General features: G+C 34.2%; 1 protein-coding gene across 2 annotated transcripts in view; it reads left to right on the top strand.

Moving 5' to 3' along the window:
- The window catches only part of CSMD1 (CUB and Sushi multiple domains 1), a 1,103,023-nt gene that overhangs the window by 1,051,011 nt on the left and 34,318 nt on the right, over window positions 1-17,694 (top strand). For both annotated transcript variants that reach the window (XM_042017326.1, XM_042017325.1), the window contains exons 54-56: window positions 1,459-1,632; window positions 13,200-13,388; window positions 14,967-15,140. In XM_042017326.1, coding sequence (XP_041873260.1) covers window positions 1,459-1,632; window positions 13,200-13,388; window positions 14,967-15,140 — 537 coding nt within the window. The remainder of the gene's footprint in view (window positions 1-1,458; window positions 1,633-13,199; window positions 13,389-14,966; window positions 15,141-17,694) is intronic.

Genomic DNA, 17,694 nt, shown 5'->3' with positions numbered 1-17,694 from the left:
TCCCTTTGGTCAGCTGACCTGGTTATATCCCCTTGCAAGGTCATGACCACTCCCATCCTACTGGTGGGAAGGTGGGAGGTTGGGGAGACAGCACTGATGCTGTGCAGTGCTGCTCAACAGTAACAAAGCTCTGGGGTGTTATCAACACCTTTCTAGCTACCGATATAAAGCACAGCACTGTAAGACATCCATCTCAGGTAGATCCAATACAATGGCAGAGATATTACAAAGATGTTAGGGGCAGTACCCTATAAAATTTGCCCCAAATTGGTCTTTATTTTGTGAGATTTTTACAGAAGATCACAACTTCTTATATTTTTAATTTACTTTGAAAGGATTTTCAGGTTTGTAAAGTACCAGGCATTGTATTCTTAATATCTAAGGAAGACTTTGTAGTTCTCCACCCATGACTACTTAAGCTTCTTAGTTTCATCTAAAAGTCAGCCTCCTTCATCTTGCCAAATTTGTGACATGCAGGTCTTTCCCTGTCTCTTTACTGGATAACGAGTTGGACCACACTTTAGCCAAGTATTTTCTGAAGGATCTTTCCACTTGCTGCTTGTTGAGAGTTAATAGGAAGTAAGAAGATTTCTGCTTAGTTCTTCATGAGTAGCAGCACAACAGAATCAAAAGAAAAAATAAACCTGTGTACAGGTTATTTATTCAAGTATGATAAACACTAGCACAGAGTTGAGAAGTTCTGTTTGTGCATGTGTATATGTACAATCTGATTTTACATTGTCAGTATCTATGCTTTTCTATATTTTCCTATAATATTTTAACATCTTGTCACATGGAAAGCTAGAGCTTGACCGTAATAAGCTTATTGTACAAGTTTTGTATTAGCAAAATAAACATACGTAATATATAAAATGGGGAAGATTTACTCCCAAAAATGATTTCTCTATTGTCATAAGAAAATCAGATTAAAAGAATCACTATTTCAGTAAAGCAATGCAAGATCTTTGAAACTGTAATGCTTCAGAACTCCAGAATGTTCTGAAATAGTGCATCAAATTCATTTGGCACTACTACATGTTTAAGCTTGCTGGGAATAAATATTTTCCTTTATCGGTATTAGTAGGACTTCTTATATGCATTTTTAAAGGTCTAATACATATCAGATGTGTATGAAAATGCATATATTTTGTGTATATATATATATAAATAAAAAAAATAAATTTATTTTTATTACAACTTTCAACGTAAAGTAAAAAGTACGTTCTAAGATTTTTTTTAAAAAAATAAATTTTTTCTCCTGGCAGTAAAGAATTCTCAATAAATATGTCCTATTCTTTTTCTCATATGTCTTGTATAAATGTCAAAGCCAAATTCAGAAGGGAATAAAAAAAATAAAAACCTAAGAGCCAAAACACCAAAAGAGCTCCAACCTGCAAGTGATTCCATGGATCAGTACTTTTCACTTAGATGCTAACCTGGCTATTTTTCTTTTAACAGCAATCACATGTGGCCATCCTGGGAATCCAGCTCACGGAATGACTAATGGCAGTGAGTTCAATTTAAACGATGTGGTAAATTTTACTTGCAACGCTGGATACTTGCTTCAGGGTGCTTCTCGAGCACAGTGTCGAAGCAATGGGCAGTGGAGTAGCCCTTTACCCAACTGCCGAGGTAAGAAATTTTTACCCTGCCTCAAAATACTGGGATATAATTCACAAGTCTGTCCTTTAGGAATTTATTCCCACCTTTATTTAAATTTCTGCATTTCTGTATTGGAGATTGTTGTTAGGGCTGAGTGTTGGGGAAGCCTATGCTTTTCAGTATTTTACCTAAAACTTCTCAGACTGCAATCACCAGCATTTAGTTTATAGACATATAAAGTGAACTTTGTATCACAAAAGTTACATTACACTAATAAATTGGAGTTGCCTGTCTAGCCTGAATTAGCTGCATTTTAGTACAGTTTCCATAAATGGTAATTATAAAATTGAATATGTATGTATCAAAACGGTATTAATTATTTTGTTTCCTAGCAATACCTGAGAGATGTGAAACCTGATTTTTCTTACCCCACAAAAAAAAAGGGATAAAGTAGGATTTAATTCTGCTCGTTTTTTTTGCAAAGACATTTGAGCTTCATTACTGGTGTGCTATGGGTAAGACGGGCATGTTAGATATATGAGAATGCAGCAAAACTTTGTGATATGAGGAAATCTGTATCAAATTTACATATTAGGAAAGGACAAACAAAAACCATTTTAAAACACAGTCTACAATTCTCGGATTGAATTCTTTATCCAGATCGCAGTAGTGTAATTAAGATTAAAAATCTCTGAAGTTAACCTGGTTTTACTCCTTCCATTTTTGACCACTGTTTTTATTTATTTTCTTTAACGTTTGTCTATTGTTGCAGAATATGGAGCTAACAGCCCATCTTTGGTCTGTTCCACCAATGTCTTTATCAGACACCTAAAATCTGTTCACTAGTTTATTGTTTTTATATGCCCCAAAATAGCTTCTACTGCTATAGTACATACTTTCTCAATGCTAAATCCAGTAGGATACTGATATTTAATGATATTGTGAAACATTTTCTTTTGAATCACTGAGGCAGAATGAGTATTTTCTGACTAAATCATAAATACAAATTGACAGAGAAGTGAAAGGCAGGACATGAGGTAAATCATGTAAGATATACCGAAAGATTTCAAAGGCCTGGGGAAAACTTTTTGAGATGCTCTATATCCTTCAGTGCTCTTTTTGTGAAGGCTCTGGAAGGAAATGTATTTCAATGGCTCTAATTTACAAATGTTGTTCCTGGTCATATTCAAAACTGGAATTCTGGGGTCATTTTTAAATGTTAATAACAGTTCTAATTTCCAAATATGCAAACCAAAAACAAATTTAAAAATGCTTAGTGTCTTGAAAGCGTCTGATGGCTATGTCTGCTATGGAACACGCAAAGAAATAGAACACAAAAATTTCTCCAGAAATGCAATGGTTACTAAGCTTTTCTTGAGTATTTTCTTTCACTAGAAAAATGTTAAATCGGTGTAAGTACTATGCTTTTTGTTCTCTGTAACTTGTCTTTTATGGGCGAAAGGAAATTGCAGGCAGAAAAGTCATTCTAAGGATACAACATTGGGACTAAAAATCATATAATAAGAACTTCAGCTATTGTACCTTTATTATCTCCACCTGTTGGTTTATTAAAAATCTTATTGTATTACAACTGTTTTTTCTAAGAATAATAATTATCTTTGGTGATTAGCTCATCATAATGTTTCAGAGATAGCTGATGCAATTTCAAGCTCAGTGTGTGTGGAATTAGATCTTTCATTCTCATTAAAACAATAAAGAGATGGCAATTCCCTCAGTTACTACCCTCAGAATTTATTCAAGTGAGTTAACTAACATAACAATATAATTATTGGAACAGACAAACAAGAATTAGCAAACTGTTCCTATTTAGGCTCATGTACTTTTTTTCCTATTTATACTGTTTTGTTTTGCTAGACCTAAGCGAACAAACTCGTCTGTCTCATCTGTGAGGCATTTAAGTAAGGTTTCATTTGTTGGAAACTTTTTCACTTATACTATAGATGCAATTTGAATCTGCTCTGTTTGACTGTCAGAGGCAGAAATTGAACAGCTTTACTGAAGTTTAACCCCATTTACAGGCTGAGTTATTCAGCTATTTACATTGAACTCCATTACATCTATTAAAAGGAAAACAAATCGAAGTGGAAGCAAGGCAAAACAGTGCAAAGACAGATTTTACAAAAAGAACATAAGAATTAAGACACAGTTACTGCAACATTATTTCAGTTGTCTCTCCAGTCTACTTTCATTGTCCTTTTTAAATTTATTCACATGAATCTGAGTTTGATCCAGGCCAATTTATGGTCTGAAATCTTGTTTAGGAAGATTGGTTTTCTGAAAGGAGCGAGTATTATAGATGCAACTCTCCCAAGATCCATTCACTTGAGAATGGTAAACTCCTACCAGAATGGAGTGGCCTAGAGTTCCCTTAGTTAAGTATTTACAGTTGTGTCTATTCTCGTGCAAATGGTGTGAAGCCGGACTTTTGCCATTCACTCAGTGTTTCTTCACTTCGTTCTTCTCTTCACTCAGTATTTCTTTCTCTACAGAAGCATATATTTTTCAGTAACCATCTTGTATCTCTTCCATCATGAGCTAATTTTGTCACCTGCTCTGTGCACCCCACTAGAACCCAGAGCACTTTGCTGCTGATCACAATAGCACTGTAGCTGCTCACCTCCATGACCAAGTTTAACGGATTTAAAGGGTTTGAAAAAGTTGTTGTGAAGTTTGCAATTTGTCCAAGAAACCTCTCCTTCTGGAGAGGAATATACTATCTAAAGTAACAATAACTTGTAAATGTATTTGTGCACCAGAAGATATTTAGTTGTAGTATAAAGGGAATACTCAATATCCACTTCAGTTAAAGCATATCAGTGTTAGAGTAGTTCTATACCATTCTCCTAATATATGCCTCTGTGATCTAGACATTTGGGGGGTTCTTATTTCAATTATATGAAAAACTAAGTGTTGTAATAATTGCCTTGATAATTGGTATTGTTTCTTATTTTAGGTTAGGGTGGTGGGTTGACCTTGCAGTTAGTATGTAGCAGTTTCTCTCTGCTGTTCCTTCTCAATTCTCTTCTCTGCACGTGTTCTCTGCAGGCTGCAGAAAGTATCTACTCCCTCATGCACTGCCTTCTCCTCTAAACTCAGTGGCCCCTTTTTTTGCTTCTCACTATTTGTGTGTGTGTGTATGTGTGTGTGTATGGCCTTCTCTCTCTGGTGTATTCTGCCCTTTCCTAAACACATTTTAGAGAAACAAACTTTTCTCATGGATTCACCTGTGATTTGAGGAGAGAGTTGGGGTTGTTCAGCACAGGGGAGAGAGGGCTCAGGGGAATGTTGCTTATCATCTATACTATCTAAGCGACAGTGTAAAAAAAGAGGATCAGACTTCTCAGTGGTGTTCACTGAAACTACATGATGCAAGGGACACAAAACCAAATGTAATGAAAAGCTTTTTAAATGTGAGGGTGGTAAAACACCTAAATAAGTTTCCCAGAGACATTGTGGAGTTTCCATTCCTATTCAAAACCTAACTGGACAAAGTCCTGGGCAAACTCTTTAGTTGTCAATTCCAAGTTCAAGTATTTTTGTAGAGTTTATGACTAAAGGCTATATAAATACACCGACAATAATATTCCTATGCAAAATTTGGTCTCAGTGAATTGATTAGAACTTACCTAAACAGGCAATAGCACTTCTTCTGGCATAAGCCTTTACTTCTAAAATTGCCTTTTATCTAATGGGTGGAAAACATTTGTTTTAAAGTTCATTGTTAGCAATGAATTATGAATTTGTTTACAAAGAAAGTAAATCTTCCAGCTCTTTAAATAAATATGCTGCTGGGAAAGGATTGATGTTCCTGGCAAACCTGTATCATTTAATTCAACAGAGATTTTACATATGACCTTTCTTGCAAACCTCGGTTGAGTTCACCTGAGTCAATAATGAACTTGGCTTCATTTGGCTGAGACTGTACATGAAGTACTACAAATTAAAGATTGCTGCTTGAAGCTATTGCAAAAGTTTATTTTATTTTATTTTGGTTTATTTTATTTTATTTTATTTATTTATTTATTTATTTTGTTTTGTTTTATTTTATGTTGAAACTGAGCTGTTATGTATGCATAGGAAACCTTGATATTTTCGGAAAATAAAGCTGGAGCAGTTCTTAGGCACCCTTTTCCAATGATACATTGCTTCTGTCTGTTGTGTCAATAGCAAGTTAACTAAGTAATCAGTGACAGAATATTTAGCAAGGCAATTATATGGGGTTTTTTGGCTAAGAAAAAAGTAATGCACACAAAAGATCATATCTGCTACTTGAGAGCCATATGACAAAAACTTGTATGAGACAAAGGCTTTTAATATTTTTGTATATCGTAAATGCACTGAAGGCACTGAATTACTTTGCAATGATATTTCCCCCTAATCCAAAATGCTTTTATCTGTTCTGGTTGACTGTTTTGGCTCAGCAAGTAAAACCTTTAGTCTCTTAAAATGTACATTTATTTTTTTAGCATTTGATTTGGACCTGTGTTCTGAGGTAACATAATTCTTAAAATACCCATGCCTTGGAAAAACTATGTTCCCACTGTTTCTGTTACAAGTGGAAAAAATGGCATGTTACGATGTTTAGGTACTTTGTGAGATAGAACCCCCAAATTTATTTAATTATTTAAACAGCAGTATCTGTTTAAAATTTTATATTTAATCCTTTCAATAGATTTAGTATTTTTTAAAGATTGGCAATAAACTCTTCTGGAATGTGAAGGTCAGTGAAGTATAATTTAAAGTTCATAATTTGTAATTCTCCAAATGAATTCTATCTTTACCTTTATTTATTTGATAAAGAACAGGTCAAGTAGTTTACTTGCCTTTAAACTGGAATCAAATGGCATCAGAAAAATTACAATACCCAGATCTCTATTCTGTTCTGCAAACCTGCCTGAGTAGAGCTTGGTGCAACCTGAATGTGCTGCCCCAGAACTAGTTATGAAAATATTAAATCCTAAGCCAAGTAAGTTCACTGTGGATTTTTTTCCATTAGCAGTTTGATACCACTTTCTATTTATTCTTTGGAAGCACAGAAAGCCAATCTCCATGCTGTCTACTTTTCATAATAACTCTTAACCACCAAAATGGGAACCGAATCAGATGGTCTCATCAGGGCTCTGCACTCCTGATTGTGCTGCAGGTCATTTTGCCATACATTATACTTGAAGTAAGAACCGCTGTATTAAACACCACACTTTCTGCCCATATTAAGGCAGACTCATATTCATGATCTGTATCAGGAAAGGTGGATATCCTTTGCTACTGTTTCCTTCAGAATTCTTTTTATCTTTTTATAAATGAGATTTAAAAGCTTTTCTCCTCTTAGAATGTGTTTCTTAAGACCAGAAATATTTTGAGGGGAAGGTCCATTTGGCGAAGTTGTAAACATTTGAGTTAGCTCACATTCTCTAGTCTGTATCAGTAAGTCCAGGTTATTTGTTAGTAATAAGGAATTCAGGTGGTCTGTTTATTTATACTGGATTTGTACTGAATTTCTAACTTGAAAGGTTTATCTTTATTTCATTACTCATAGATTCTTGAAAAGTTTAATTAGACTTTTATGTCTTATCGAGAATCCAGTATCTACAAAGAATCGCTAATTTTATCGTGTTCTCTTTAGTGGCTATGTCATTTGAACCAGTAGTAATACGTTCCACTCTTCCACTGACAAGAAAAATAACAATTCTGATGGCAGCTGATAGAAAGGTGTGAGAGATGGAGACTGACGACCAATTCTTCTCATCCAAAGATAAAGCAGCTCTGAATTCAAGCTGTTTTCCATCTATGGTGGAGTCAAAGATTCATATTAGCTGAGAAATGCATTTTATTCACTTTTGGTTTTTCCAGAGTCGGAGCCCTTTGTTGTGACTTTTTTATACTTAAATGTCAGATAAACCTAATCTGTTCACGTTGATAGCATGTTGATATTCTTCAGAAGGATAACTTGCACTTGACTAAGTTTCCTAAATAAAGAGGTGAGGTGCCATGGGAGATGCCATATGGTGTCTGAGATATTCCCCTGATCTGGCAGAGATGCCCCTCTCTGGAGTGAAACCAGCCAGGAAATCAGGCAAAGACATTTCAGAAGGTAGTAGAAACCTCTTTCGAGGCAACTGAAGAGTTCCTCATCCAGGTGAAAAACAAAGTTCTGATTAAAATGAAGAAAATAAGTCATGACCCCAGAGTTTGTGCTATTCTGACAAAAGCTGTTCTGTTAACACTACTTGTACATAGATGCTCAAAAATGAATTTGCTTGCAGACAACACATGTAGAGGAAAGCAACAGGTAAGTACTTTATCTTTCTTTTGCTATAGTAATTCCTGGAAAAATCTGAGAAGTTTTCATTCTTGTTTATTGTTGACTTTGCATTGATCTTTACTAAAACTCCATTTGCTGGAAATTTTGTCATAATGCTTTCACAAGCAGTGCTTGCTTTCTTTTTATAGCCAGCATTTTTAAAAACTTGTCATAAAATCAGAGTGAATTCTCTACTCTTCATTCACTCTAGAGTGTCATTCCCTAAACATGTTCTAGACATCAACATTAATGCAATACTTTTCAAATAAAAAAAAGTTTAAAAATACTGTTGATCAGATATGAAAGTTTATAAAAGAAGCTTAAGATTGTTTCTGTCAAGAAAAAACAGAGAGAGTGAGAACAAGAAATGAAATACTGTGAATTACGTACTTTTTGATGCTCATTCAACTTTTTAACAGAAAGCTGCCCTAGAAGACTCTGACATGATCTTTTAACTTCTTTGTGCTCAAGGGTTTGAATCTACTCAGTGTGAGGTTCCGAAGTTATCAGGGCAGACTTGGAGCATTCTCCAGCTTTTCTCAGAAGACTAAACCAAGACTGACAGAATTGATTTCCCATGTAACCCTTGACAGGTGTCATTGAGAGAAAGCAATCTCTGTCTACTCTCACTGTAACTTACAATTGAGTCCCCAGGGTGAAAGGCAATCGGGGAAAATGCTGCCTTAGTTCTGTATGCCAGCCAACTCAAATTCTTTTCTAAAGTACTCATTACTGCTGCCCTTCTTAGCAACAGCACACTTGTGTATATATTCAAAAAACAATAGCTGATCTTAAGTGTCACTGCAGGCATAATTGTTACTTTTTAACTTGAGGGATGGTATTCTCTTGCATAATCATTTGATAAGACTTCATGCATGCTGCAAGAATTTTGTTCACAGAGCACATGCTTAAATTATGCATTTGGTGGCTGTTTTGTATTTCATTCATCACTGAGCTGTCTAAACAGATACTGCTGGTACTGGAGTGAGAACTCTGTATCACACAAATTGATACTTCGGGACTGCAATGTATTCCTAGAACATTCCATATTTCTGGTCTGCATGGAGAATTAAGTTTTTCTGTTCTCCCTATTGACTTGCAAAGATGGTTCAGTTAGAATTTCTTTTGGATAGCTTTGGGACAGCATATTCTCAAGAAACAAAGTTCATTTTAATTTCTAATACTGACTCTCCATAAGCTAACTTGGCACACTTACCCGTTAAACCAAAGATTTAATTTTAAGCAATTATATTTGATTTTGGTTTATGTTAATAATCTCAACTTCACTAAAAAAAGTGACAGCTCTTGTGAATGCTTGTTAAAAATTAAACCTAGGGAAAGACTTGAGTAATCCATAGGATGAGAACAATACTTGAAAATAATTGTATTCATGAATGTACAAAACCTTCAATAAATGCAAGAATTTTGCAGCATGCATCAGATTTTTCTTCTGTTTCAATATAATATTCTGAGATTAAAATTGAAATAATTTGAACTATTACTTTCAATGCTTGGTTTCAACTAATCTTGTGCATATTTGAGTTCAATAGCAATGATTTTATCTAAATTGCAGTGAAAAATAAACAGCCTTTGGTTTTTCTTTTGAAAAAATTCTGAAATCATGTTTCACTGTTTATTTTACTGTTTTTTCCTTCACACAGTTTTTATCTGTGCAGTATTTCACTGTTTATCACTTTGATCTAGAAATACAATAAGCATTCAATATTATAGTTAAAAAATAGTACTTTCTGATATTCTGGAGTTCCCACAACTCCCAAATGAGATTTCTATGTGACTGATAGTCTATGAAGCCCTGACAAATTGTCTACATTTTTGCTCTGGAAGGCACTTTCTTTTAAAAGTTTCTGCCTGTAGATCTCTACTGTCCTTCCCATTCCACCAAAGAGAATGCCAGAGCATCGGCAACTTCATTCTCAGACAAAATAACAATAACAGCAACAAAACCCAAACCCGATAAACAAACAAAAATCCCCCAAAAAACAAACCTAAAAACCTTAAAACCACCAAACAAAACCACACAAAAATCCCAGCAGAAAATAAACTAAAAATATAGATTGCATGGACGAAGATACTTTTGACATCATAAGACGCTTAATCTGACAAACAATATGAATCTTGTCCTATAGCTTGGGAAAAATCCAGTAGTATGTGTCCTCATGCAAATTTCCACTAGTTTTGTGTATTCATTAATGAAATTTTACTGTAAAAGTGTATGTCCTAAGCTGTGTATGCCCAGTTTAGAATGGAAAAGTATTATTTTGCTGTAGTTACTTTTTTTGATATGAAGTTTCATTGCAAAATGGTGTACTGATTAGAACATGGATATAGGTCCCAAGAAGACCTGAGTTCTATTCTGCACCAGTACAAACATTCCATACAGCCCTGGACATTCGTTTTTCATATGATGGATCGCAATAGTGATATTGTGTAATTGTGAAGTTGGGAATCAAATTACCATAAAAAATAGTTTTAGCTAAATAGAAAGATTTTGAAATATTCACTTCTGTGTTTGAAGTTAAATTAATCTATATTTTTAAACTAAACAGTGCCTGGCATGGGAGCTGAATTGCCTCTACTTATTTAGATGGCTTCTTATTTGAACCAAGTGGCACATTCACAGGAATTGTTTGGAGCATGGCTCCGGGGTTAGTATGGACAGCAGGATCATTCTTCATGAGCAGTTCAGAGAAATTCACCCTGTTCTGGAGGGTAGCAGAGCACAGTGGCATTGACTGGGCCACCATCTACTGGCCTCATGCCAAAGAACAAGTGCTGGCTTTCTTCACACTGATACAGATGTGTATTCAAATATTTAGGAATGTATAAATATATATGTGTATATATATATATATATATATGTGTGTGGAAAATTTGAGTTTAAGGATGTGTTTGTACAAGGCAACTTATAACTATGCAGAGGATGCAGGCCAGTTCCAAAAGCAGAGTCTTTACAGCAGCATCTACCCAGCACTACAGCATGTCTAATTGCCTAAGAAACAGGGTTAATTAGGATGCAGCATGTGTTGCTTCTGGGAACTGTGCTAGTTTCTCTAAGAAAGAATTGCACTGTGACTACAGGCATATGAGCTCATTCAGACCTAGCTTAATGCTTTGGTAAGGCTTCCTGTCAGTGGACTGTACATTTTACAGACTTTCACATGCGTCCCTCTTCTACAATGATAGTTATATTGCCAGTGAAAGAATTAGACTTAGCTGACAAAGATTAGTAACCATGGAAAAAAAAACAGTAACAAAGTATGTGTCATGTAAAAAGAATAAAGCATTTTCTCCTGATAATATTCTTAAATGGAGATTCCTAGAAGAAAGAATTTTCAGAGTTCTACAAAGCAAGTACAAAGACATAGACTTCCACATGCAAATTTTTCACATCTTTCAAACAGCAGTGAGATATTAAGACTTTATATTTTTCCCTGTCTTTTGGGACAGAAAAAAAAGTCAAGAGCTAAAGAGGTATTTCTGTCAATGAAATCTTATTTAAACACATATTTATTTAACCTGAACATATCCAATTTATGTATAAAATTTTACAGTTGTAACGCTGTGTTGGTAGTATGAAATATAAGCTAAACTATTATAATGTAAGTGAAATGTAATTTCTCTGGTGAATTATTTCATAGGATTTGCCATAAAATAAATAGGAATAGGAGACTCTAAAGTTTTACTACTGCTCAGGAACAAAAGAAAAAAAAAGGGGTCTCTCTCATTGAACATAATCATTGTACATAATGCCTTTTTAATGCTTTGTGTGCATCACTGTAATACGTATTTTTTTAAAATATATGTGACTTTTCTGTGTAATTGTATTATCGGTGTTTTTAATAACAATTGGTAGATGAAAAATGGGTTTCTTTTTTCCAAAAGAGTTCTTTTCCCCAAATATTACTTCTAAAATAATTTTTGTGAAGGAAGACTTTGGATTCATATGGGGAATTCTTTAGACATAAGTGTATGTTTGGCTAGAATTGTGAAGCTGAAATTATGAACATTTAACACTTTTAAGATCATGGCTTTAAAACATAAAGAGAAATAAATTATAACTGGATTTTGCTCCAGATTAAATTTTATTATGTTAATGTTTTTCTAAAATCCTGATACTTTTTAGCTGATTGAATGAAATGTCCCTTCAATGAATGAAAATTTGCAAAAGCTGCCTTTTTCTAGTGTATTATCTAATCAGCAAATTTAAATTCCATGTATGATAAAACTTAAACTTTTGAAAAAAAGTTATTCAGGAGTAAAAACTAGTCCATTAGGAACTATGTATGTCCTACCTCTAAAATTATAATCTCATCTATATTCTTCTCCACTGATTTCTTTTTCATGAAAATCGATTTGAACTAGATTACATACTTGAAAGATAGATTCCTGTGGTTCTTCGATGAGCTTAAATTTATTATACCAATAATATTTTAAGTCTTTTTTTTTTTTTTTTTAGTTTATTTATACTGTTATCTTCAGAGTAAAGACAGGGGAGAGAAGGAGTAGGTATTTATAATTTTTCATCTAGTTTCCAGATTAACAGACAGCAAAATTGGGTGTTTGCAAAAGTCCCCTCCAACCCAAACTGTTAAATGATTCTGTGATCCTACATTCACTGCAGAGTATAAAATGAAGGAGTGGGATGGGTAAGTATACTTTATATAAAAACTAAACAGTCATGACAAAGCCCATAAATTTTTATTTTTTTAATGGCTACCTGAAAAAATTACATCATGCTTTTCGGTGCTCACCCCCACTCCTGCTCCTCTATCAAATACTTGATTTTTCACCATCTTCCTTCTCCTGTTCTACACATTAATAGAAGAAAATGTTCTTGTTAATATTTGAAGCAATTTTTCTCATTAGAGGAAATTAGAAAAAAAAAATCACTGTTATTTAAAGTATATATATTCCTTCAGAAAAAATTACACAGAAGACCAAACTAAGCCTACCAAGGGAACCATAAAAAATTCCTCCAATTTCTCTTTTATCTTTGAACCAGTTGTATACTTGATATTATGTATCTTGTGCAAGACTAATACAAGAACTGGGGCAAAAATGTAGTATTAATTTCAAAGCAAGAAGATCTAGAGTCCTACTTAGGAGTCAATATTTCTGATATTTAAGTCGTATAAAACCCACAAAGGAACCACATATGAACCACAGTCAAAGCTGCTGGTGAAGTAATGAAAATCATTGCTACACTTATGATATTGCAGTTCTGCATTGGTGATGAATACTGTTTGTCTTGCAGTGGTGAACTGTTCTGATCCTGGCTTTGTGGAGAATGCAATTCGTCACGGACAGCAGAATTATCCTGAAAGTTTCAAGTACGGAACAAGTGTGGCATACCATTGCAAGAAGGGCTTTTATCTCCTGGGCTCATCTGCACTGACCTGTAAAGCTAATGGATTATGGGATAGATCATTACCAAAGTGTTTGTGTAGGTATCCATTTGGTTGGATTAGCATTAAAGAGTGGTGCATGGTTTTAAATCATGATAGAAAAAAAAAACCAATGTAGCCATCTATTAAGGAAAAAAGTGGACTTTAAGATCAATATATTGCAAATTGTACATCTCAGTAAGAAAACATTAAGACAAGATATCATGCAACTTTCCATCATTAAAAATGTGTTTCCAGGGAACTGTGGAACTATTATTTCAAATGCCAGAAAGTTAACGTGAATTTCCCCCTATTGGTAAATTGTTAAGGTATCTGGAAACAGCTAGGGAAATCTAAAATTATTATTTATGTGTTATAATTTAGAATGATAGTCTAAACCCATTAATGCCTATATCAGATAGTTACATTTTTCACAGACTCATAGTGTATATGTGAGAAGAAATCTGTGAAATGTTGTGTAGAAAAATTTTGCTCAAGAGGGTCTTTTCATAACATCACTTCATACTTCCTCCATCACTTTTTCCTCAGAGAGGGAGGAAATCTGGCGTTTCCTATAATCAGTAGGCTTCATATCGTTAAAAAAACCAGCTTGCCTGAGTTTAATTTTCATTGAGATATTTTTCTTCTCTGATCACCATTAATTTTCTGACCTGATTTCTGATTTTCAACCCAATTATAGGAAATATTAGATGAAACTAAAGTATATTTTAATTTGAAACACATCAGATGATTTTAAAGTTTTTGCTTTACAGAATTGTGATTTTTTTACTAAAATTATTTATTTCATGGATTTACACTTATATACCAGAGCAATTAATGTCACTAGGTTGGTGAATTTATTTCTTTATTACTACTATGTACCTAATCTTCACATGACCCAAGCAGCTTCGTTTTGTTTTTTCGCAACTACGCTTTAAATATCTGTCAGTAGGAGTATAAACTGAAAAAGTGGTTTTATTCACATTTCAGTAGTAAAAGAATTAGGCAAAATACACCATTTTAAATACAAAATGGCTGCATAATTTTTCAGTTTGGCAAGAATATTTTACTGGTGCAAGCATGTGCCTTACTTTTTGTATCTTAGAAAAATAAGTGTGTTTTAAAATTATAAGAATTATCAGTAATCCATTTTCCTCTTGCTCACTCTAGTTCATCACATTGCTATAATAACGTTACAGAATAAATATTGTATTTCACTGTACTGCTTTAACTGTACCTAGTTGTAGATACAATAAAGCTACTTATATTATTGTATCTGCAATATACAAGCACATTGCAACATTAGCCTTATTTGGTGTCTTCCTTCCTATTCCTAACCAAAATAATATGTACTATTTGTAGGGAAGGATCATAAACAGAAATGAATGAGGAAAGAAAGCTCTATATTTTTAGAGAAAGGCTAACCTGGATAGGTTAGTTTTATATGTAGTTTTGTGTTTAATCTTACAAATGACCAATAAATCATCTCTAGCAACAACATAACTGAATCTATGTAATAGTTGAAATCCAGAAAGAGGTGTATTATTTGTGGAACCAGTCTTGTATTTAAAGGCTACAACAGATTTTTTTCTGTGCCATGAAAACATCTCATAATGTTGTGCTGTTTCCTTTGTTAGCCATTTCTTGTGGACATCCTGGGGTACCTGCAAATGCAGTTCTTTCAGGAGACAAATTTACATATGGCTCCATAATTCACTATTCTTGCACAGCGGGTCGAAGGCTCATAGGAAATTCTACGAGGGAGTGCCAAGAAGATAGTCACTGGAGTGGGACTCTCCCTCACTGTTCAGGTACTCGTACCAACCATTATCTGAATGTCACTTTGTCACATGGGTAAGGCTAGTCTCACACATTTTTTTAGCCAAATATTTGTTTTGTTTCTTTTCTAGTTATATTTTAATTTCACCAATAGCCACTCAGCTGTATCACACCCATTTATTGAAATATTCTCATAATTATCTCATTCTCTTTGTCATTACTTTGCAACTTCACTCCTTAGCCAGGTGCTGTAGTTGTATACTGCAGTGTGTAGAAGATGCAGAAAAACAGTGCTTCAAACCTAGTCAAGTTCTGCCTAAAAAGGATGCATGTGTTACATTATATTTTTATGAACACTGTTTTGTGTAAACAAAGGTTGTTACATCAGAAAATTTTGATTAAGAAACTCCACAGCAAAGGTATTAAGGTAAACTTCATATATTTTGCTCCTCTTTTCACTTGCAGAAATGTACTTTATTATTGTGACAATGTGCAAACACCATAACTGTCTGACATGTTCTTGGTGCTGCCAGGAAGTACAGGAGCAGGTTTTTTTTCCCCTAGACTATGCAAATCTAGAAGAAGCCATAAAACATCACACAGTTTTGTTGAAGTGTTCAGGCAAGGATTGGCTACTATGGACACGCACAGCATATTAATAGGTTTTGTAAGGGAAACAGGTCTACACACTTTGGTATATAAAAAAACAAATACATGAATGGTTTCAGAAGAAAATTTTCTAGTGAGAAAATTGTTCATAATTACCCATTATACAATCTTATAACTTCCCTTGAACTATTGGATGTGTCCACTGTTGGTCTGATGTGATTCAATGTCGTTCAATTCAGATTTGACCTAATTTAAATAGGTGTAAGGTACTTTGAATTATTTTCAGTACTTTGTAAAGTTTTGAATAAGTCTTCATTGAAAATGGTCCATTTGTGAGCTGATTCTGCAAGGATGCTGAGCAGAGTTTGAAATACTGAGAAAAGGAACTGAATTTAAATCACTACTGTTTCTTTTCTATTCTCTGCTGCTCAAGGAGGAAATAGAGTCTTCTCACACTGATAGATCTCACTGCCATTGTGGTCTCTATGCCTAGACCTGAAAGGCATCACTGCAGAAGAAGAAATCTTCTCTTGCTTATCTTAAGCTCACATTTATGTCACTTTTGCCCTTTTATGCAGACTAATATGTCAGATCTGAAACTGCACCAAGACCTGAAGAGTCAGATCACAATCTAGTGCTATTAGCTAACATTTCTCACCACAAGGAAAAATCTCGAGTTGGTGGAGGGGAATTTTAGTTGCTTATTATTGAGACTCTTCAGATATTAGTCATGAATATGATAGTATTTTTATAGACTCATAGATTTTCAAAACATTAAAGAGCATTATACTTATGTCTTATGGTGGGGAAAATATGTCTAGTGTAACTAAAATATTGTTACTGATGCAGAGTTTAATTTTCTAACTTTGAACACAGTGGGTCACCATCTTGAGAGCAAGATGATTCCCTGGGAAAATAAAAATCTATCTCTGTTAGCTCTATACAAAAAAATGCAAAGAAAAATATCCTTCCAGAAAAACCAAAGAAAACCCTAAAAAGGTATTTCATGTTCCTAAGGTATTTAGAATTGTAAAAAGAAGTACACTTTCCATGTTAGATAGTCAGGAGATTAATCCATCAAAATCCAATATGAATAATTCGTTGTCATATTGTCAATGAAAGAATGATTGTGCCCAGGATGACTGAGAACTCTAATTAGTTTTATACTTCAGGGATATGAAAAACAGTCCAAATATAATCTTTAAAACCTGTAGTCTCTTTCTGAATGGGATTTATTACTTTATTATATATTAATATATGTTTGAATGCCTGATGGTTCTGTGATGGTATAAATATGATCACAGGATTTGCTGTCACCTGGGAACTGTTGCAATGATGGACATTTGTTGCAATGATGGACATTTGTATCTTAGGAATTAAGCAATAGGTGACATTTTTGTTTAAAATTACTCACTCATTTTTCAATAATGGATATAGAGTCTTCTACATTGATAAATAAGAGAGGGTCTAGACCTTCATAATACTGTAACTGACTTTGTCTATACCCTTTGACTATAAAATTTCATGGTCCCAGTTCAAATTTTCTCCAAGTCAAAACTAGGTATGTCCAAGAAAAAAAAATCCAGTCATCTGGAATAATTCCCTCAGCAAAGCCCCAAAGCAACTGAGACATCATCAAATTTTCCAAATCCTAGATCATTCTGCCCTGAAAAATTCCTTTGCATTCACAAGCCAAAGTACATGTGATATATCTGTTTCATGCTGTAAACATGCCACAGTGGGAGCCTGAAACACAGTCCTCATTTTATTTCACACATTTTAAGCAGACAGAAATGTCTGTGAAATAGTAATGTCTCAGAATAAGTGGAAGCAGATAGCATCCAGAGGCCACATCTGGACTTTGGTTTTAGCAGTGCCAGGGCATTGGTCATGGATGACACTGCTTGATCCCTGAGACCATTATATGCTTAGAATTCTCCCCAGAATAATTTTTACCCATCACACCTGGCAGTCCAT

This window comes from Corvus kubaryi, unplaced genomic scaffold (assembly GCF_017639235.1).
Source record: "Corvus kubaryi isolate FWS band 111438036 unplaced genomic scaffold, C.kubaryi_AGA036_p1.0 split3-73, whole genome shotgun sequence".
In the NCBI taxonomy this organism is placed as follows: domain Eukaryota; kingdom Metazoa; phylum Chordata; class Aves; order Passeriformes; family Corvidae; genus Corvus; species Corvus kubaryi.
This window is presented reverse-complemented; position numbering and strand designations above follow the sequence as displayed.